The sequence below is a fragment of the Microtus ochrogaster genome, unplaced genomic scaffold (assembly GCF_000317375.1).
Source record: "Microtus ochrogaster isolate Prairie Vole_2 unplaced genomic scaffold, MicOch1.0 UNK38, whole genome shotgun sequence".
Taxonomy (NCBI): domain Eukaryota; kingdom Metazoa; phylum Chordata; class Mammalia; order Rodentia; family Cricetidae; genus Microtus; species Microtus ochrogaster.
Window position 1 is genome coordinate 2,934,172 of NW_004949136.1, and position 16,755 is coordinate 2,950,926.

Sequence of the window (16,755 nt, forward strand, 5' to 3'; positions counted from 1 at the left end):
GAGAGAGAGAGAGAGAGAGAGAGAGAGAGAGAGAGAGAGAGAGAGAGAGAGAGAAACGGATGAATGAGTATGTCGTGTCTCCTAAGTTCACTTCTATTTGCGGTTATCTTTCTGCCTCAGCCTCTTAAGTGCTGGGATTAACATACATCACTATGTTTGGGTTTTTTTCTTTTTTTCTGTGTTTTCTTTTTTAACTCATGGCTATTTTGATAGAATTAAAAGGAGAACTAAGTGCTGGATGGTGGTGGCACATGCCTTTAATCCCAACACTTGGGACCCAGAGGCAGGAGATTTTGTGAGTTCCAGGACAGCCAGGAGTTACTCAAACCCTGTCTCGAGAAACTAAAAAAGGGTGGGGGGGGGGCTAAGGAATTCCTTAAAAATCATAATAACATCCTTCCTTTCTTAAATCATTAAAAATAGGAATATAATTTCCATTTTTCATTGAGATGGTCTCTTACTATATGTATTTCTCAAGCTTGTCATCAGGGCTGGTGATGAAGAGCACTCGACCAGTAGACAAGGCTGAGTTCAATCCGCAGAACCAATAAGAAAAACAAACATAAGACCTTGTTCTTCCTCCCTTGCCTTTCGTGTGCTAGACTCACTGGTGTAGGCCATCACACCCATCCATTAGTTAATTTTTTAGTTCTATTTTATTTTTTGAGAAAGTCTCACTGTGTAGTCATAGCTGGCCTGGGACTCAGTATGTAGACCAGGCTGACCTCAAACTCAGAGCTCCACCTACTTTACCTTTTTATGCTGGGATTAAAGACGCCATACCCAGCTGTCTTTAAAGTTACATTTCCTGGACTTAATAGTGTTAACCTGTCTGTGTTCTTGTTCCTTAGGTCCATGCCATCCCTCTGCGCTCTTCCTGGGTTATGACCTGTGCATACGCTCCTTCTGGGAATTACGTGGCTTGTGGGGGCCTGGATAACATCTGCTCCATTTACAATCTGAAAACCCGTGAAGGGAATGTGCGTGTGAGTCGTGAGCTGGCGGGACACACAGGTACACATCTCATCTCAACTTTCCAGTAACATGTTCCTTTGATTTGTTGATCATGGTTCAAGTAAAAGTTATGCTAAGGGCCAGAAATTTTCTAAAAGTGAAGCCAAACCAGACTTAACCTGTCTTAACCTGTAAGAAACCTGTAGATTGGGTACTAAAGTTGGTTTCTGAACTCCCAGCTACTGTGTTCTCTTCGAACAGTTGGCAGCCACCATTCTTGTTTATCAGCACGTCGGCAGTCCTTCCTCCTCATGGTGTGTTCATGTGCACAGCCTCCTGTTGTGAACTGACTGGTGCTACTTCAGAGGAGACGGAAGAGAATCTTTGGTCCATTCAGGCCTTTGGAGTGTGGCCGGCATTAAAATGTTGGGTGCAGACTGTTTTGCCCAGAATTAGTTCACACTGCATTCAGAACACATTGCATTAGCAATGAAGAAGCCCCATCATAGTTTGTTTTTCTGTGGCTATTTCTGTCCTCAAAAGTCCTCCGTGTGTTACAGACAATGCACCACCAGGATCCTATTCACCACCTGGCGAGACACTACAATCTTCTACATTTGTATTTTCTATGAATTGATGAGGAAAGGTGTTAAAATAATTATGGGAGTACTTATTCCTTTTAATTTGGTCTTTCTTTTAAACATAGTGTTTTATGTATATTTGATCATTTGTTGTATCTTCCTAAATCATTGGTCCGTTTGTTATGATCAGTACCCACTCTCATATAATACTCTATGAATCCACTTGGTTTTTTTGTTTTGTTTTTTTTTCTTGTTGATTATTTTTCTAGTAAATGGTCTTTTACACAGCTTGGGTTTTTTTGTTTCTTTGGAGACAGGGTTTCTCTATTGTTTTTGGAGCCTGTCCTGGAACTAGCTTTTGTAGACCAGGCTAACCTTGAATTTACAGAGATCCGCCTTCCTCTGCTTCCTGAATGCTGGGATTAAAAGCCACTGCCCGGCGAGTCTTGGTTTTAATTCCTCTGCATCCTTTTCCTTCTGTCCCCTTAGTCCTGTAATCACAAGTGTGCACTGCCAGTCTGGTATAGGGTTCTGTTTAAAGAGCTGCATGGTCGTCTCACATTCACTCAGCTCGCATCAGCTCTAGTACTGTGCATTCCTCCCTGAGCATGGCTTATCGAGTGCTCATATCCTTGGGAAAATGCTTCGTATTCCTTCGTGAAGCCTAAAGCTGTGAATTATGCCAGTCCCTGTATGTGCTGTTTTTCTTGTATATTCATGTCTGTTCAGTGAGGTTCAAGTTACAAATTAGATCCAAGAAGAGATTAACAACAGTAACTTTAAGAAGATAGCACAATTACAGCAATACAATGTAATGAATACTATTTGAGATTTAATGTTCTTTTTTTATTTTTGTTATTGTCTAATGACACTGGAGAGTAAATTTAAATTTGTTGTTTCTGGAATTTTCTGAGCAATATTTTCAGCCTAGGTTTCCGTTGGTTAACTGAAACCAGGTGAGGTTGCAGTGGTTAGGGTAGGCTCTTGGTGAGAAGTCTTCATTTTTTGAAAACATCTGTTTGCCCTTTGTTCTACATTTAAATGTTTTTTTTATTGTGTTTATGTGCATGGGGCAAGGGGGGCACCGTGCACATGGAAATCCAGGATAATGCTATGGAGTCAGTTCTCTCCTATCTCTACGTGAGTCCTGAAGACCAAACTCAGGTGTCACTGCAAGTTCCTTTACCCACTGATCTACTTCTGACCTGTGTGTGTGTTAATGCGTGTGTGGAATTAAGAGGACAACTAGTGGGAAGTAGATTCTTTTCCATCATGGAGATCCTGCAACTCGGGGAGTCAGGCTTAGCAACAGCACCTGTGCTCGCTGACCCATCTTGCTGGCCCTTGACTTTTATTCCTGAAGGATATGTTTGCTGGACATAGAGAATTCTGGGGTGGCCTTGAATTCATTTTTTGTGGGTGGTTTTGCCTGCGTGAATGTTGGTGCCCACCAAAGCCAGAAAGAGGGTGTTTGATCTCTCCTGGAACTGGAGTTACAGATAGTTATGAGCCGTTGTGTTGGATGCTAGGATTTGAACTTGAGTCCCCTGGAAAATTAGCCATTGCTCTTAACCACTGAGTCTTTTTTCTGCCTTCAACATTAAAACCGAAACAAACAAACAAACAAAAAAAACGCATTAAAGGTATAATTTTGTTTTTAAGCAGGTTGATTGTGATGTGCCTGGATATGTGGCATTCATTGTGTTTTGGCTTTTGGTACCCATAAATTTTGTTTTTTGCTAAATTGGTAGAATTTGAGCCATGTCTTCATTTTCTTGGTGTCTATGGCTTTAAGGCGTAACTTTCTTCTGTTTCCATTTCCTCCTGTCTTTTGTTTCTAGTCCGGTAAGTTCAGTTGGCTTGGTCAACAACAGTAGACAACAGCTGTGCTTCCTGTCAGCCTAGTAATGGCCAGCATCTGAGGGAACTCACCTGAGAGTAGATGCAAGACTGCAAACCATGCTGGGGAGGCACGGAAGGACGGTCTAGATAAACTTGGTGTTAAACCGTCTCCTCAATTTGAGAATCTTCCCTACACACACGTTATTTATAACAAGATTATTTCTCATGTTTCTGAATAGTTATAAAAGCTAACTGTAAAATGTCTACTTGTGGCATCTGATCTTGAAGTATGTCTTTGTGGCCCCTTTGCCTCTTGAATATAGAGGACAGTTTGCCTTCTTAGTGAACACTGTAAGTTTGAGTTATGGCTTTGGCATTTTAATTGTTATAACAACTCTGGATTCCATTGTGTTCCTCTGAAATTTTTGGTTTCATCAAGAAGCACATACACAGCAGCAAAACTCTTGTCTCTCCTCCTGTCATTTAGTGTCTGTGTGGGTTTGCTGCTGCCCTGCCTGATTAGAGCACCTGGGTGTGTAACTCAGGACTCTCTGGAGGCTGCTGTAGCTCTTCTCGGTGATAGTCAATCGTGCCTCCCGTTGCTCCCAGGCAATCCTGGAAAATGGATCCATTGGGTTCATAGTAGTGGAACATTCAGTATTACTACCTTATTTATGTTACTATTTTTTAAATTTACCGGTAGAATACATATTCTAAATTATTTTATTGAAAACAATTAGCCATGCATGGTTGCATGCACCTTTATTCCCATCACTCAGGAGGCAGAAGCAGACAGATCTCTGAGTTGGAGATCAGCCTGGTCTACAGAGTGAGTTCCAGAACAGCCAGGGCTACAAAAGGAAACCCTGTGTCAAAAAAATAAATAATTCCCAGCACCTGGGAAGCAGAGACAGACGGATCTCAGTGAGTTCAAGGCCTGCCTGGTCTACAAAGTAAGTTCTAGGACAGCCATGACTGTCTCAAAAAACCAAATAAATGAATGAACAATTATGAACGCGTGTGCATTTAATGTATACAGACACAGATAAATAGCAATATATATTTGAAAATTTATTTCCTGAATACTATTTTCGAGGAGACTGGAACTAAGGCACAGATTGGTCTCCATGCTAATCCCTAGGGACTCATGGAGAGCGAGTGGAACCCAAGACTCAAAGCTGCGTCTTTGATAACTTGATTATAGTATCCTTGGCTGGAATATTCTGGTCAAGAGGACCGCAATTTGCCCTTCTGATGAAGCATGACATTGCCTGCCCTTCAGTATTGGAAGCTGGTAGAGTGAGTGGCTAAAACCCTATCTGGATATAATTTTTTTCATCTAATGAGAAATTAGTATTTTACATTATTTATAAACACAGTGATCTCCTTCCCCCATGGGTACTAGTGACCTTAGATAATAGAAGAAAAGATTGTGTCTCTCTGTAAAATGTGCTCTGAAAGTCACAACTGGGAAATTGATGACTTATTTCTGTTTCCATCATTTTGGTGTCCCTCTCCCACTTGTTTGTCATCATCACAGACTGGAGCAAAGCCTGGGTGCTTGCTCAGCTTCCCTCCATGTCATTCCAACAGGCACCTACCTGTACACAGACTCCATGTCTGGGAAGTTCTCAGTGTCCTGGTTCCTACTGTAGAACTTTATGTAACCATTTATAATTTGTTCTTTTGTTTGGCAGATTTCGCCATTCCTCTCTTGTGAACTAAGTGACTTTCATATACCACTTACTTTCAGTAACTTAATTTTTTCATCTCTCTCAAAATTTTTATTGTATTTTGAGACAGGGTCTCAACTGTCTCCTACTTCATCCACAGCTTCCAAGAAATCCAAGTGAGTGTCAGCAGAAAGCAGAAACTTAGCTTTCCACGTAAGCTCCATGTCATAACTTTTGAGAAAGCGAGCCCAGTAACCTTCCCATGGGTATTTCCAGTGTTCTTGCCATGGAGCTGACTGTTCTGCCTTCTCTTCCTGTTCCTCTTGGTTGATTTGTTAACCCCTTCTTCCCCAATTCTATTACTGTCTTTCTTCCCACTGCGCTCTGAGCTCCTTCGTGTCCCAGCTGGCAGACAAATGAGTATAAAAGGAAAGGGAATCCCTACCTTAAAATAGAAAGGCAGATCCAAGCATTCATATGTATGGCTTACTCCTTTGTGCTGTGCAGGGAATGGATCTCTCTGAAGTATTGTCCCATTGTCCTGGCTTTGGTTCTGTGTAGCTGTAGTTTCACCCACACCGTGATAGTTAGTACTCCTGTCAAAACCAAAACAAAAGTTCTGAGTATTTCCATTACCATGGTTTTTACATTGAGAAGATCATGAGATTGGGGCCTGCTAGTCTTCATTTGGGTCTGCTCTTTTCCAGGTTATCTGTCCTGTTGCCGGTTCCTGGATGACAATCAGATAGTCACCAGCTCTGGAGACACCACATGGTGAGTACCTGGCAAGGCAGAGACTGAAGCCTGAGATTCCCTGTTCTTGTTCACACTATTAGGGTGAGACTTTTGGGAGATAGTTCTCATAACTAGTTAAGACTATCTTGACAGGGGCAGTGGTGGTGCATGCCTTAGAGACAGGTGGGTGGATCTCTGTGAGTTCAAGGACAGCTTGCTCTATAGAGCGAGTTTCAGGACAGCTAAGGCTACACAGAGAAACCCTGTTTTTTAAAAAAAAAAAAAAAAAGACTATTTTGAATTTGTTTATGGCTGGTGATTTAAAAACAAAGTTGCTATTCATTGTACTGTCTAGGTATACAAAGTTTAGTTTTGAACAGAGAACTAAAATACGGATATTTAGACTATAGTCATATATGAAGTACCTGCTTTTCTTTCCTTTTCTCCATTTATCTTTACGTACACATATGTTTTAGAGGCCTTTTGCCTCTGTTTCACTGTGAAGCCAGCTTAGTACACTGTGAGCAGGAATGCAGCTTTCCAACAGCAGCTCTGCCGGACTCCGTCTCAGAACGCTTGTTCACTAGTAGGTAGAAGTCAAGTGATTCCCTTTGTTAAATAACAAGACGACAGATAGTTATTTTAAGAGAGTAATTTTAGTCTTAAGCTACCCTTGTGGGTTTTGCTGGTCACTGGAAACATTCCTGGATATATCAACAGCAGTAATTTAAATAGCTGTGAGTTATTAGAGTGGCTTACAGGGCTGCTGGTCCAGTAATAGCTGTTTCTCTTAATGAAAATGATCAAGAGTCTGGTAGTTGTGAAGCTGGATATCTCAGCTGGTCTTCTGTCTACCATGGAAACCTGGAATATATCTTAAAATCAATAAAGGAATGCCTCAACAGCAAGATAGATGAGCTTGCCAGTGGGGGGTGAAGACTCTCTGTCCTTTTACGTGAGCTCCCACCAGAAGGGGTGGCCCAGATTTAGCGTGGGTCTTCCCACTTGAAGTGATCCAGTCAAAAAAATCCTTCACAAATATGCCTAGCTGCTTGGGCTTAGCTGATTCCAAATGTAGTCAGGTTGACAATGAAGATTAGTCATCACAGATTTCACATGGTGATCATTTTCTTGGTTTGAATATATGAGGCTTTTGTGTTCCCTGCTTCTTTCTTCCTGTGTCCCTCCTGCCTAGAAAAGATAGCCTGTATTGTTTATATTGAAATTGACTGCTTGGATTTGTGTTGCTAGGCTGAGCCAGGCCTTCTGGTAAGGTCGACAAGAACTGGCAGCTCAGCGTGCTGTTGCCTGTGCAGGTTGCAGTGAGAAGTAGCATATGGCTGTCACTTTAGAGCCAACTCTTGCTTTATGTAGTCCTGTTGATGTTTTACCTTTGAGTACTGTCAGGCAGGCCCTTGGAATACCATGTTCATCCATGAGGACCATCTTTGCTTTATTATCCGTAAGGAAGGGAAATTCAGGCAACGCAGTTGCTTTGAGCCATAGATTTAACTAACAATTCTTCCCTAGTGTCTAGGAAGGTGGGAAATGGGGTACAGAGGGAATGATATAGGCCTTAGCACTTTCTGCTGCCCATGAAAGGTACATATGTGATAAAACCTCACATGACCTGCTATGAAAGGACAACCACCCCTTAGCTGCTGTGAGGGGACCTGGAAACGAGCCTGTATGTGCATCTATACAGTTGTTTCTTTCCTCAATACAATAAGACGTGAATGTGTCTTCATATTGGCACAGAGGTCATGTGTGCTCATACCTTGTCATTTGCTCCTGCTCCAGTGCCCTGTGGGACATTGAGACTGGCCAGCAGACGACGACATTTACTGGACATACTGGAGATGTCATGAGTCTGTCTCTCGCTCCTGACACCAGACTGTTTGTCTCTGGTGCTTGTGATGCTTCAGCCAAGCTCTGGGATGTCCGAGAAGGGATGTGCCGGCAGACCTTTACAGGACATGAGTCTGACATCAATGCCATATGTGTGAGTTTAAATTATATCTGCATTAGATGTTATTTTTTAAAGTTATTATTATTAAACATTTAATTTTTAGCTAGACAGTGGTGGTGCATGCCTTTAATCCCAGCACTCAGAGAGGCAGAGACAGGCAGATCTCCATGAGTTCAAGGCCAGCCTGGTCTACCAAGGTTCCAGGACAGGTTCCAAAGCTACAAAGAAACCCTGTCTCAAAAAAAACAAAAGGATTTATTTTTAGGGGCTAGAGAAGATAGCCCTTAGTTACTTTTCTGTTGATCAAGGCAACTTACAGAAAAAAAAGCATTTAACGAAGGCTCACTGTTGGAGAGGGTGAGTCCATGGCCATCGTGTGGGGACTGTGGCCCCATACAGGCAAGCACGGTGCTGCAGAAGTAGCTGAGAGCTTTATCCTGATACAACCATGAAGTAGAGAGGGCTAACTGGGAATGGCTTGGGCTTTTGAAACCTGGAACCTTCAACAGTGGTCACACCTTTTAATCCCTCACAAACAGTTCCACCAGTGACCCAAACGCAAGAATTTGTAGGGCCATTCTCATTTAGACCACCACAGATGCATAAAGCAGTTCAGAGTGCGGCTGTTCTATGGAGGATCTGGTTTAGTTCCCGAACCCACGGGGGTGGGACTCAAGGATCTCTAACTTAAGACCCAAGGGATATGTACCCATAAGATGCAAGCAAAACACCTGTACACATAAAAATAGATAAAATACATACATTTAAAAATAAATATATGTGTATGTCTGTGTGTGGTTGCGTGCATTTATGAGTACAGGTACCCACAGAGTCCAGACACAAGGGTAGGGTGTTGGATGCCCCGGAGCTAGAGTTAGGCCATTACGAGCCACATGTTGTGGCTCAGACTTGGGTCCTCAGCTTTGCTACCACATCTGGTTTGTCATGTTCTTTACAAATACAACCAGAGTCACAGACCAAATTGAAGCACTGACTTGATCTTTAGAGGTCAGCTGGATTCTGTGCTCTGCATTTGTTTCAGACATTGAAGAGGCTGTGCTAGCTCTGCTCCTTTCCCTAGATTGGCCAGTAGTTTAGAGCTGAATATATCAGGGTATCCTCTGCTAGCCAGGGGTATGGCTGATTTAAAGCCTGCTTTCTTGCTGTAGTATCTCCTTAAGGGATGAGTCTGATTGGCTGGATCAGGATTTTGTTTCTTTCTTCACAAGTCTCTTGTGATAACTAGTGGCCAGGGAACAGGAGCCCTATTAGCAGTGGCTCATTCTCCTGGCTTTTCTGTACTTAAGTCTTCCTGGTGACATTGGCAGTCCATGAGGACTGTGTCAGAACTCCCCTAGTGCATGCCCCATTCACTCTTTGATGGCATTCCTGTTCTTGCTGCAGCTTCAACTTGTTTTCCTTTCTGCAGCAGCCATGCCACTAATTTCATTAACATCGGTTCTTACTGAGTTATTTATCTTTTTGTCAGTATATGGGCTAGAACTTCATATGTACATATGTAGTACTTCATATGTTGACCGTGAATTTACTGTGTTCCTGGTACCCTAATGACTATGCAACGTTCCGTGGTTGAGTACTTTTCCCCACCCCAACCCCCACCCCCTTCAGTGCTTGCACATGTCTTGATTTGCCTTCTCTTCCTAGTTCTTTCCCAATGGCAATGCCTTTGCCACTGGCTCAGACGATGCTACGTGCAGGCTGTTTGACCTCCGTGCAGACCAGGAGCTCATGACCTACTCCCATGACAACATTATCTGCGGAATCACATCTGTTTCCTTCTCCAAGAGTGGCCGCCTCCTCCTGGCTGGGTACGATGACTTCAACTGCAATGTCTGGGATGCACTCAAAGCTGACAGAGCAGGTCAGTAGCCACATGGTCTTTCTGTGTTCTTGGACAGTGATTTGATTCCCCCCACTCCCACGTTTGTTGGTTTATTTTTTGGTTTTTTGAGACAGGGTTTCTCTGTAGCCCTGGCTGTTGTGGTACTCACTCTCGCAGCACTTGAGACAGAGGCAGGTGGATCTCTTGAGTTCCAGGATAGCCAGGGCCTCGGCATTATAGACCAGGGAGGCTGACCCTGAACTGCAGAGACCCTCTAGCCCTTATATGTAGTTGGTACATCATTAACTGCAGGAATTGAAAGTTGCTTCTGAAGCTTCAAACCCTTCTGTGGTGGAAATTAATGTATGGGCAATGGTGTGCTATGTGATAGCTTCAATATCAGCTTTAGGTTCTGTATACTCATGTGGTCAATTGCTTTGAAATTAGGTTTTTAGATTTTTTTAAGATTTATTTTATGTGTATGACTGTTTTGCCTGCATATACCTAGTACCTGCAGGCCAGCGTAGTGTACAGAGCAAATCATGGCCTCGAAAGCTACACAAAGAAACCTTGTCTGTGGGGCGGATGAGGGAAATGGAACCCTGGAACTAGAGTTACAGATAGTTGTGAGCCACCACGTTGGTGCTTGAACCCAAACTCAGGTTCTTGGCAAGAGTAGCAAGTATTCTTAGCTACTAAGACATGGATAGATTCTTAACTGTAGTTTGTACTCTGTGGTTTTGTTTTGTTTTGTTTTGTTTTGAGACAGGGTTTCTTTGTGTGGCCGTGGCTGCCCTGGGTCCTGGCTCTGTAGAACAGGCTGGCCTCAAGCTCAGAGATCCACTTTTTAGTGCAGAGATTAAAGGAGTGCCACCACCACCGGCTTTCTGTGATTTTAAGCTTCTGTGAGTGTACAAGTTAGTACAAGAGGGTCTGGGTTTCTTACTCCGCATTTGTGTACATGTGCATGCCACCGTGGTATCCTTTTCTTCTTGTTAGAAAAGAGCATGTATGGTTGGTTGTTCTCTGAACAGATTTGGCCATTTACCTAAGGATAATTTCCACTTGGACAAAGCTTTCTTCGTCCGTGGTGTCCTTCCCTTGCTTTCTTAGGTGATGGCCGTAGCAGAGTCTTGGAGTGTTGTCTGTCAAAATGAGCCATCCTGTTCTTGTCATAGCATCATATGTTTCTGATTATATTTCCAGGTGTTTTAGCTGGACATGACAACCGTGTCAGCTGCTTGGGGGTGACTGATGATGGCATGGCTGTGGCAACAGGGTCCTGGGACAGCTTCCTCAAGATCTGGAACTAAGACCAGTAGGTAATGGAGTTACTTGTTAGTGTAGCTAAACATACTTCTCAGGGCATGAAGTTTCCGTGCATGGCTTGTAGATTAACAAAGATGTGTTGTTGATCTGGTATATTGTAGTGGTGACCCATGCCTCAGAGAGGGCAGTGGGAAGAGCTCAGATATCTGTTTTTCTTATGCACTGACCCCAAGCTCTGTTGACAGCAGCAGATGGATGCCATGGTGACTGGAAGACCATTCCAACCTTGGAGCGTTACAGCGATAGCATACCCTATCCAACCATACTAACGTGGACACCCACACCTCCCCTCAGAACTTCAAAAGGGCAAGATCTTTTTTCCTTCACTTATTGCTGAAACCAAGAGCACAACTCCCATTAAGAGAAGGATCTCTGTGCTGTAAACTAAAACAAATTGTGCATTCCTTCCGGGGCCATTGTCTTTGTTTTCTTCTTTTGTCTTGGGTAAATTTTAAAAGGAAATACTACAATAAAAATGTTAACCAGAAGGTAACCCTGAGTGTGATTGTGAGACAGACACGCCTCTTTACTAGTTCATTTGCATTTTAGATCAGTGATCTTGTTCTGTGGCATTCTGTAATTGTTTCTAAATACGAGTTATTTGTAGCAGAACTTTGGAAGCATTCACATTTCTTTCTTAAATATATTCCTTTATGTTCAATAACTAAGAAAACCAGAGCCCATGGTAGCCTCTGATTTGTCAGGGATGCAGTTTTGTCCCTGGCTGTTTTTTTTTGTTTTTTTTTGTTTTGTTTTGTTTTTTTGTTTTTTTTAATCTCATGTCATAGATGAATGTTTCGTACAAACACGGCATAGTGGAAGAAAAACATTCAGAAGCTAAGTAGCCAAGCACATGATGTGACGGCCACAAATGCTTTATTGGAATCCTTCCCCTTTGCTCAGCAGTGAACTTATTCCCAGCACCCTTCCCTCCTGACTTGTCCTCCTCACTGTCTAGTTTCTTCTCTTACCTTGGGTTTCCTGTGAAGTTGGAGGGAAGTTTGTAGTCATGTGACACTAGCCGTCCTGCCCCTGCTGTCAGAGACTTGTTCTCCAGAAAGGTGCCTGTCCTGTGCTTGGATAGTCAGTTGGTTATTTGTGTATGAAACCATGTACAAATCAATGTTTTGAAAATAATGATCTCAGACTTTCTAAGTTAAATTTTAAACAATTTGATTGTTTGCCATATTGGGTGGGTTTACTCTTAGAATCGCATGCTGTAGAAATGCTCTAAAGTGCATATAGGACTCAGTCCTTAGATGTTCTTTTTCTTTTAAGAAATAACCTCTTCAAGTTGTACAAGTGGCGGCTTTGTCCATTACTGTTGCTATTCTGCACACATATTGGAAGCAGCAAGCGCTTTACACGCTTGAGTAGTGGGATAAGTCACTGTTTTCTTTACTTTAAAAAACAAAACAAGCAGTCCTGTTGGGAATGATTGCTGTTGGATTCAGGAGGGGAGAGGGAAAGCCGCTCTGCTGCCTCTTTGCCACTTCCTGGAAGCCTGCCTCCATGGAACAGCCTTTTGCATCCGAGGCGACAATTTTCCACCATGCAGATCCTCGTGGTTATCATCTCAAGCCATGTTCAGCAGCAGCGTTTGGACAGCAGTGTTCTGTGGGCCTCCCCTCCCCTGTACCCTGCACCCTCATAGCAGTAGTGGCTTCGCCATCCTGTTTTCTGCAGCGTCCTGTACAAAACTGTGCTGTGACTGTGCAGTAGGCCTGGACCTGGCAAAGAGAACACAGCGAAGCCCCTTCTCTTCCTACCAAACAACTCTGTAGAGCTCTCTGCACCCTGTACCCTTTTCACCTTTTGTATTTAATTTTAAAGTCAGTGTACTGCAAGGAGGCTGGATGCAAGATAGATACTATATTAAACTGTACTGTTATTTAAGATGTAATAAAGCAGTTTGACATGAGGGACTCTGGCGTGATGGTTATTTGAGGGTCAGTTTCAGTATATGGAGGTAGCCACATGCCCCAACTGCTTACTCAACAATAACATAACATCATGGCTGAGGATGATGGTACCACATACCTGTAATCAACGCTCAGGAGACAGAGTCAGGTGGCTCTTTGAGTTCGGAACCAATCTGGTCTACTTAGTAAGTTTCAGAACAGCCAAAGGAATATAATAAGAGAAAGTCTGTCTCAAAAAAAGAAAAAAAGAGGGCCAGTGGTGGGGGCCAGCTTTGAGACATTCCCAAGATGCTGTACATCTCAGGCCTGCAGAACCATTTGTTTTCTGGGACCCCTCAGTATCTGGGTTCTGTCTTGCATCTTCTCCTTTGGCCTCTCTACCAACAAGCTGCTTTGGCTTATTCTTCCTGTTTTCCCACTAAAATACTGAGGATCTTCCCCTCTGAATACACTCTTTCCTTCTAAGTAAGCAGCATTTCCTTCTTAGTCAATAAAGGCCACTACATACTTGAAGGAGTGAGCATCAACCCCAGAAGTTTTTTTTTGTTTTGTTTTGTTTTGTTTTGTTTTTTTGGTATTTCGAGACAGGGTTTCTCTGTGGTTTTGGAGCCTGTCCTGGAACTAGCTCTTGTAGACCAGGCTGGTCTCGAACTCACAGAGATCCACCTGCCTCTGCCTCCCAAGTGCTGGGATTAAAGGTGTGCGCCACCACCACCCTGCCCACATAAGTATTATAATAAAGCTCAGCTGCCAGTCCACTGCAGTGCCTAGTTCTAGACTGAACGTGAGTTTTAAGATTATAAGAGATAGGCTGGGCATTGGTGGCACACACCTTTAAGCCCGGGAGGCAGAGGCAGGTGGATCTCTGTGAGTTTGAGGCTAGCCTGGTCTACAACAGCTAGTTCTAGGAGAGTCTCTGAAGCTACAGAGAAACCCTTTCTCAGAAAACAAAATTATAAGAGACAGGCTGAAGAGGTGGTTATTCTTCCAGAGGACCCTGGTTCAATTTCCAGCACCCACATGGCAGCTCATAGCTGTAACTGTAGTTCAGTGGATCTAACACCTCACACAGAATGCAGTAAAATAAAAATAAATTTTAAACGAATCTTTTAAAGGAATGATTATAAAAGATGACTTTGATCCTCAGATGCCCTATGTACTAACTGGGCCAAGCTCCCTTTGATTGGGGGTGGTAAGTAAATCAGTCCTCTCGGTCGGTGGTGCTCCCTTCAGAAGAGACTACCCTGATGTTGCAAGCTATGTGGTGTGGTGATTGGCGGGCTGAGCAGATGGGTTTGCTTAGCGTAATACTCCCCAATCTCCCTGAAGTAAATCTGTTCTTCACAGACAAATCTTTTGTAGGCTGTTACCTACCCCGATCCCCACTGAGTACAGAACACTTGAAAGTTCTTTCTGAGCTAGAGGGAAATATTGGTGAAGTTGACCATACTCCCAACACTGCCTTCTTTCTGTCTTTGAGAATCCGTATCTTAACCTATTTCTACCCTGATCTCTAGCAGGCCCAGTGGAACCAGGGCACTTCTGTCTCCACCTCAGAGGACTGGAGGTTGGTTCCTTCTCAGTCAGCTTCAAGGCTACTGCCCTCTTTAAACATATGGACAGCAATAGTGGCCAAATAGCAGTACAAAGAAAGACCTGAGGCACAGACCTTTTCAGACCAGGCAGAATGCTCAGGTTTTCACAGCTTGCATTCACCACTAGATACTACTCATGCCTTCAAGTGTGCCTGAGCCAAGTGACCAGCCTGCTCATACCACTGTCACTTTGCCCCTTCATGCTCAGTGCAACCCACCACCACCACGAGTGCTCTGTAGACTGCTCCCTACCGCTTGAGATCCCAGCAGCCAGTTGCCTCTGCCTCTCGTCACAGGATGATTTTGGCCAAGTTATTTGTCCCCAGATTCCCCATGTGAGAACGAGTGAGTAGCCTGGCAGGGATTCTATGAGAACAAAGTTTCTGGTGTGTGATTCCAGCTGGTGACCGTGCAGCCCAGGCTCCTGAAGTCACTGTTCCTGAGTACGCCAGGCACTAGGTCCTCAGCCTCTACATGCCATACCAAAAAGAAAGTGCCTGCTGCTGCCCCTTTCTTAATCACCGATCAGGCTGGAGAAGGGGTAATGCCCACTCGACCCACTCAATAAGGAAACTGTCAAGTGGGCTATTGTGGACATTAGCACCTGATGATGGTCTTTGCCTATGCCAGGTGTTCACTAGTGGATGGTGGACAAAATAACTTTGTGGCATCCCATGACACTAAACTCTCCTCCACAATAGACTCTTTTCTGGCTACCTGTCACCTGCCTTTTGGATAGTGGATAGCTGTCATTAAACTTAGTACTTTAAACCTGTGCCTGAGAGCTTACCTGATAAACACCCCATCACCCCTGTGACAACCCAGCCTTCCCCATTCTTTCCCTAAGAAGACTAAAATCCTGGTGTTGGAGGCCTGAAGCAAAAATGTGTGTAATTGCCCTGATTTCTTCCTGGTACCTCACCCCATGTGACCTTTGATCTACTTTGGAGTCTTGCCTCTGGCTATTCCCAGACTGACTCAGTGTCAGCCCTGTGGTGGGATTGAGCAGGAGGTTCCTGAGTCCTCAGAGTTTGGTGGGGCCCACTAAGAAATGACACAATGTCAGCTTTGTTCCTTCCTCTGAAACGGGGAAGCTAGACGCCTTCGCAGAAGACGACTTCTCCCGCCCTGGAAGTCTCTCCAAGGCTAGCCTTGGAATGTACCGCTAGATACCAATCAAGTATTATAGTACAATGCAGTAACGTCCAAAAACAGTTCAAGCCTTCTTTGGGTGTGGCTGATGTTCACTATGGGGAAGGAGTTAGGCTTACAAAACACATGAGGAAGTTACAAAACTTAAGAAAACCCCTGTCATCTTCCTACCCCTATTTTGCATCTCCACTGTGCATGGATCTGTTGTTTTTGGAAGAAGAGGAGGTGAACCTCAGGAGTCCCCACCAGAGAACATCCTGACTTCAGCAGGTATGGGGGCTGTGGGGAAGCCTGGACATTGGGCTGTACAGGAAGGGCAAGCCAAGGGTGACAAATCCTGCCAAATGGAGTAGTCACACCGCTGATGTGTGAACTGGGTGTCTGCCAACTTAGCATACCTCTGGATCAGTTACAAAGCTCTAGTGGCCTTCTGGGCCTCGCTTCTTCCCTCTTGAAACTGTGGATGAGGCACACTGTTTACAGTCACCTCTCACCTGTCAGAATTTTTTTTTTTCAAGACAGGGTCTCACTATGGTACCCTTGGATGGCCTAATTCCTAGAGATGCTGGTATTAAAGTAGTGAACCACCACACCCAGTCTGCTGTCAGGTTATTAAAACTACAGGCCCAAATCCTGGACACTCTACTAAGTGTGAAAGGCCACGTGAAGTGCCTCAGGCCCACGTGAGCGCAGGTGCCCCTGAGTTCTGATTCTGAATACTTTCAGGTCCATGCCCTGGTCATTCAGAACAACGGAGGGAGGAGGGGCAGGAAGCTGTTGGTCAGTCCATGTGTTGACCCACAAGGTCCTGGAACCTCGCCTGCAGAAATCAGAGCGGGCCATAGGTCAGGGATAAAGATCAGACCACAAGACAAGGAGGCAAAAAGCAGGCAAACAGCGGAAAGGAATCTGGTGTTTCTGTGTGGCTGCTGAGACTGCCAAAAGGCCCAAGCAGCTTCTTTCCGCCTCCGGCCTCTGTTCTACTTCCCTATTTTGCTTCCCCTCTCTCTCTGCCCCACCTTCCCCTTCTGCTCCGCCTTCGCCACTCAGTCCCCGCCCACTCCGCCGCTCTGACTCCGCTCTCCACCCTTTTCCCACCTTCCTTCACCCCCCCTCCCATCTGCCCCGACTCCTGTCCGACCACAACGCCCCAATTCCTC

At 44.2% G+C, this 16,755-nt stretch overlaps 1 protein-coding gene across 4 annotated transcripts in view; it reads left to right on the forward strand.

Annotated features, from left to right (window-relative positions):
• The window catches only part of Gnb1 (G protein subunit beta 1), a 64,465-nt gene extending 51,614 nt beyond the window's left edge, over positions 1-12,851 (forward strand). Inside the window, exons 7-12 of one of the 4 annotated variants that reach the window (XM_005368667.2) lie at positions 852-1,014; positions 5,758-5,824; positions 7,586-7,787; positions 9,420-9,636; positions 10,804-10,919; positions 11,112-12,851. In XM_005368667.2, coding sequence (XP_005368724.1) covers positions 852-1,014; positions 5,758-5,824; positions 7,586-7,787; positions 9,420-9,636; positions 10,804-10,910 — 756 coding nt within the window. In that variant the 3' untranslated portion in view covers positions 10,911-10,919; positions 11,112-12,851. The remainder of the gene's footprint in view (positions 1-851; positions 1,015-5,757; positions 5,825-7,585; positions 7,788-9,419; positions 9,637-10,803; positions 10,920-11,111) is intronic. The other 3 variants (XM_005368669.2, XM_005368668.2, XM_013354283.2) reach the window with 3 other exon arrangements.
• Positions 12,852-16,755: the final 3,904 nt, after the last annotated feature.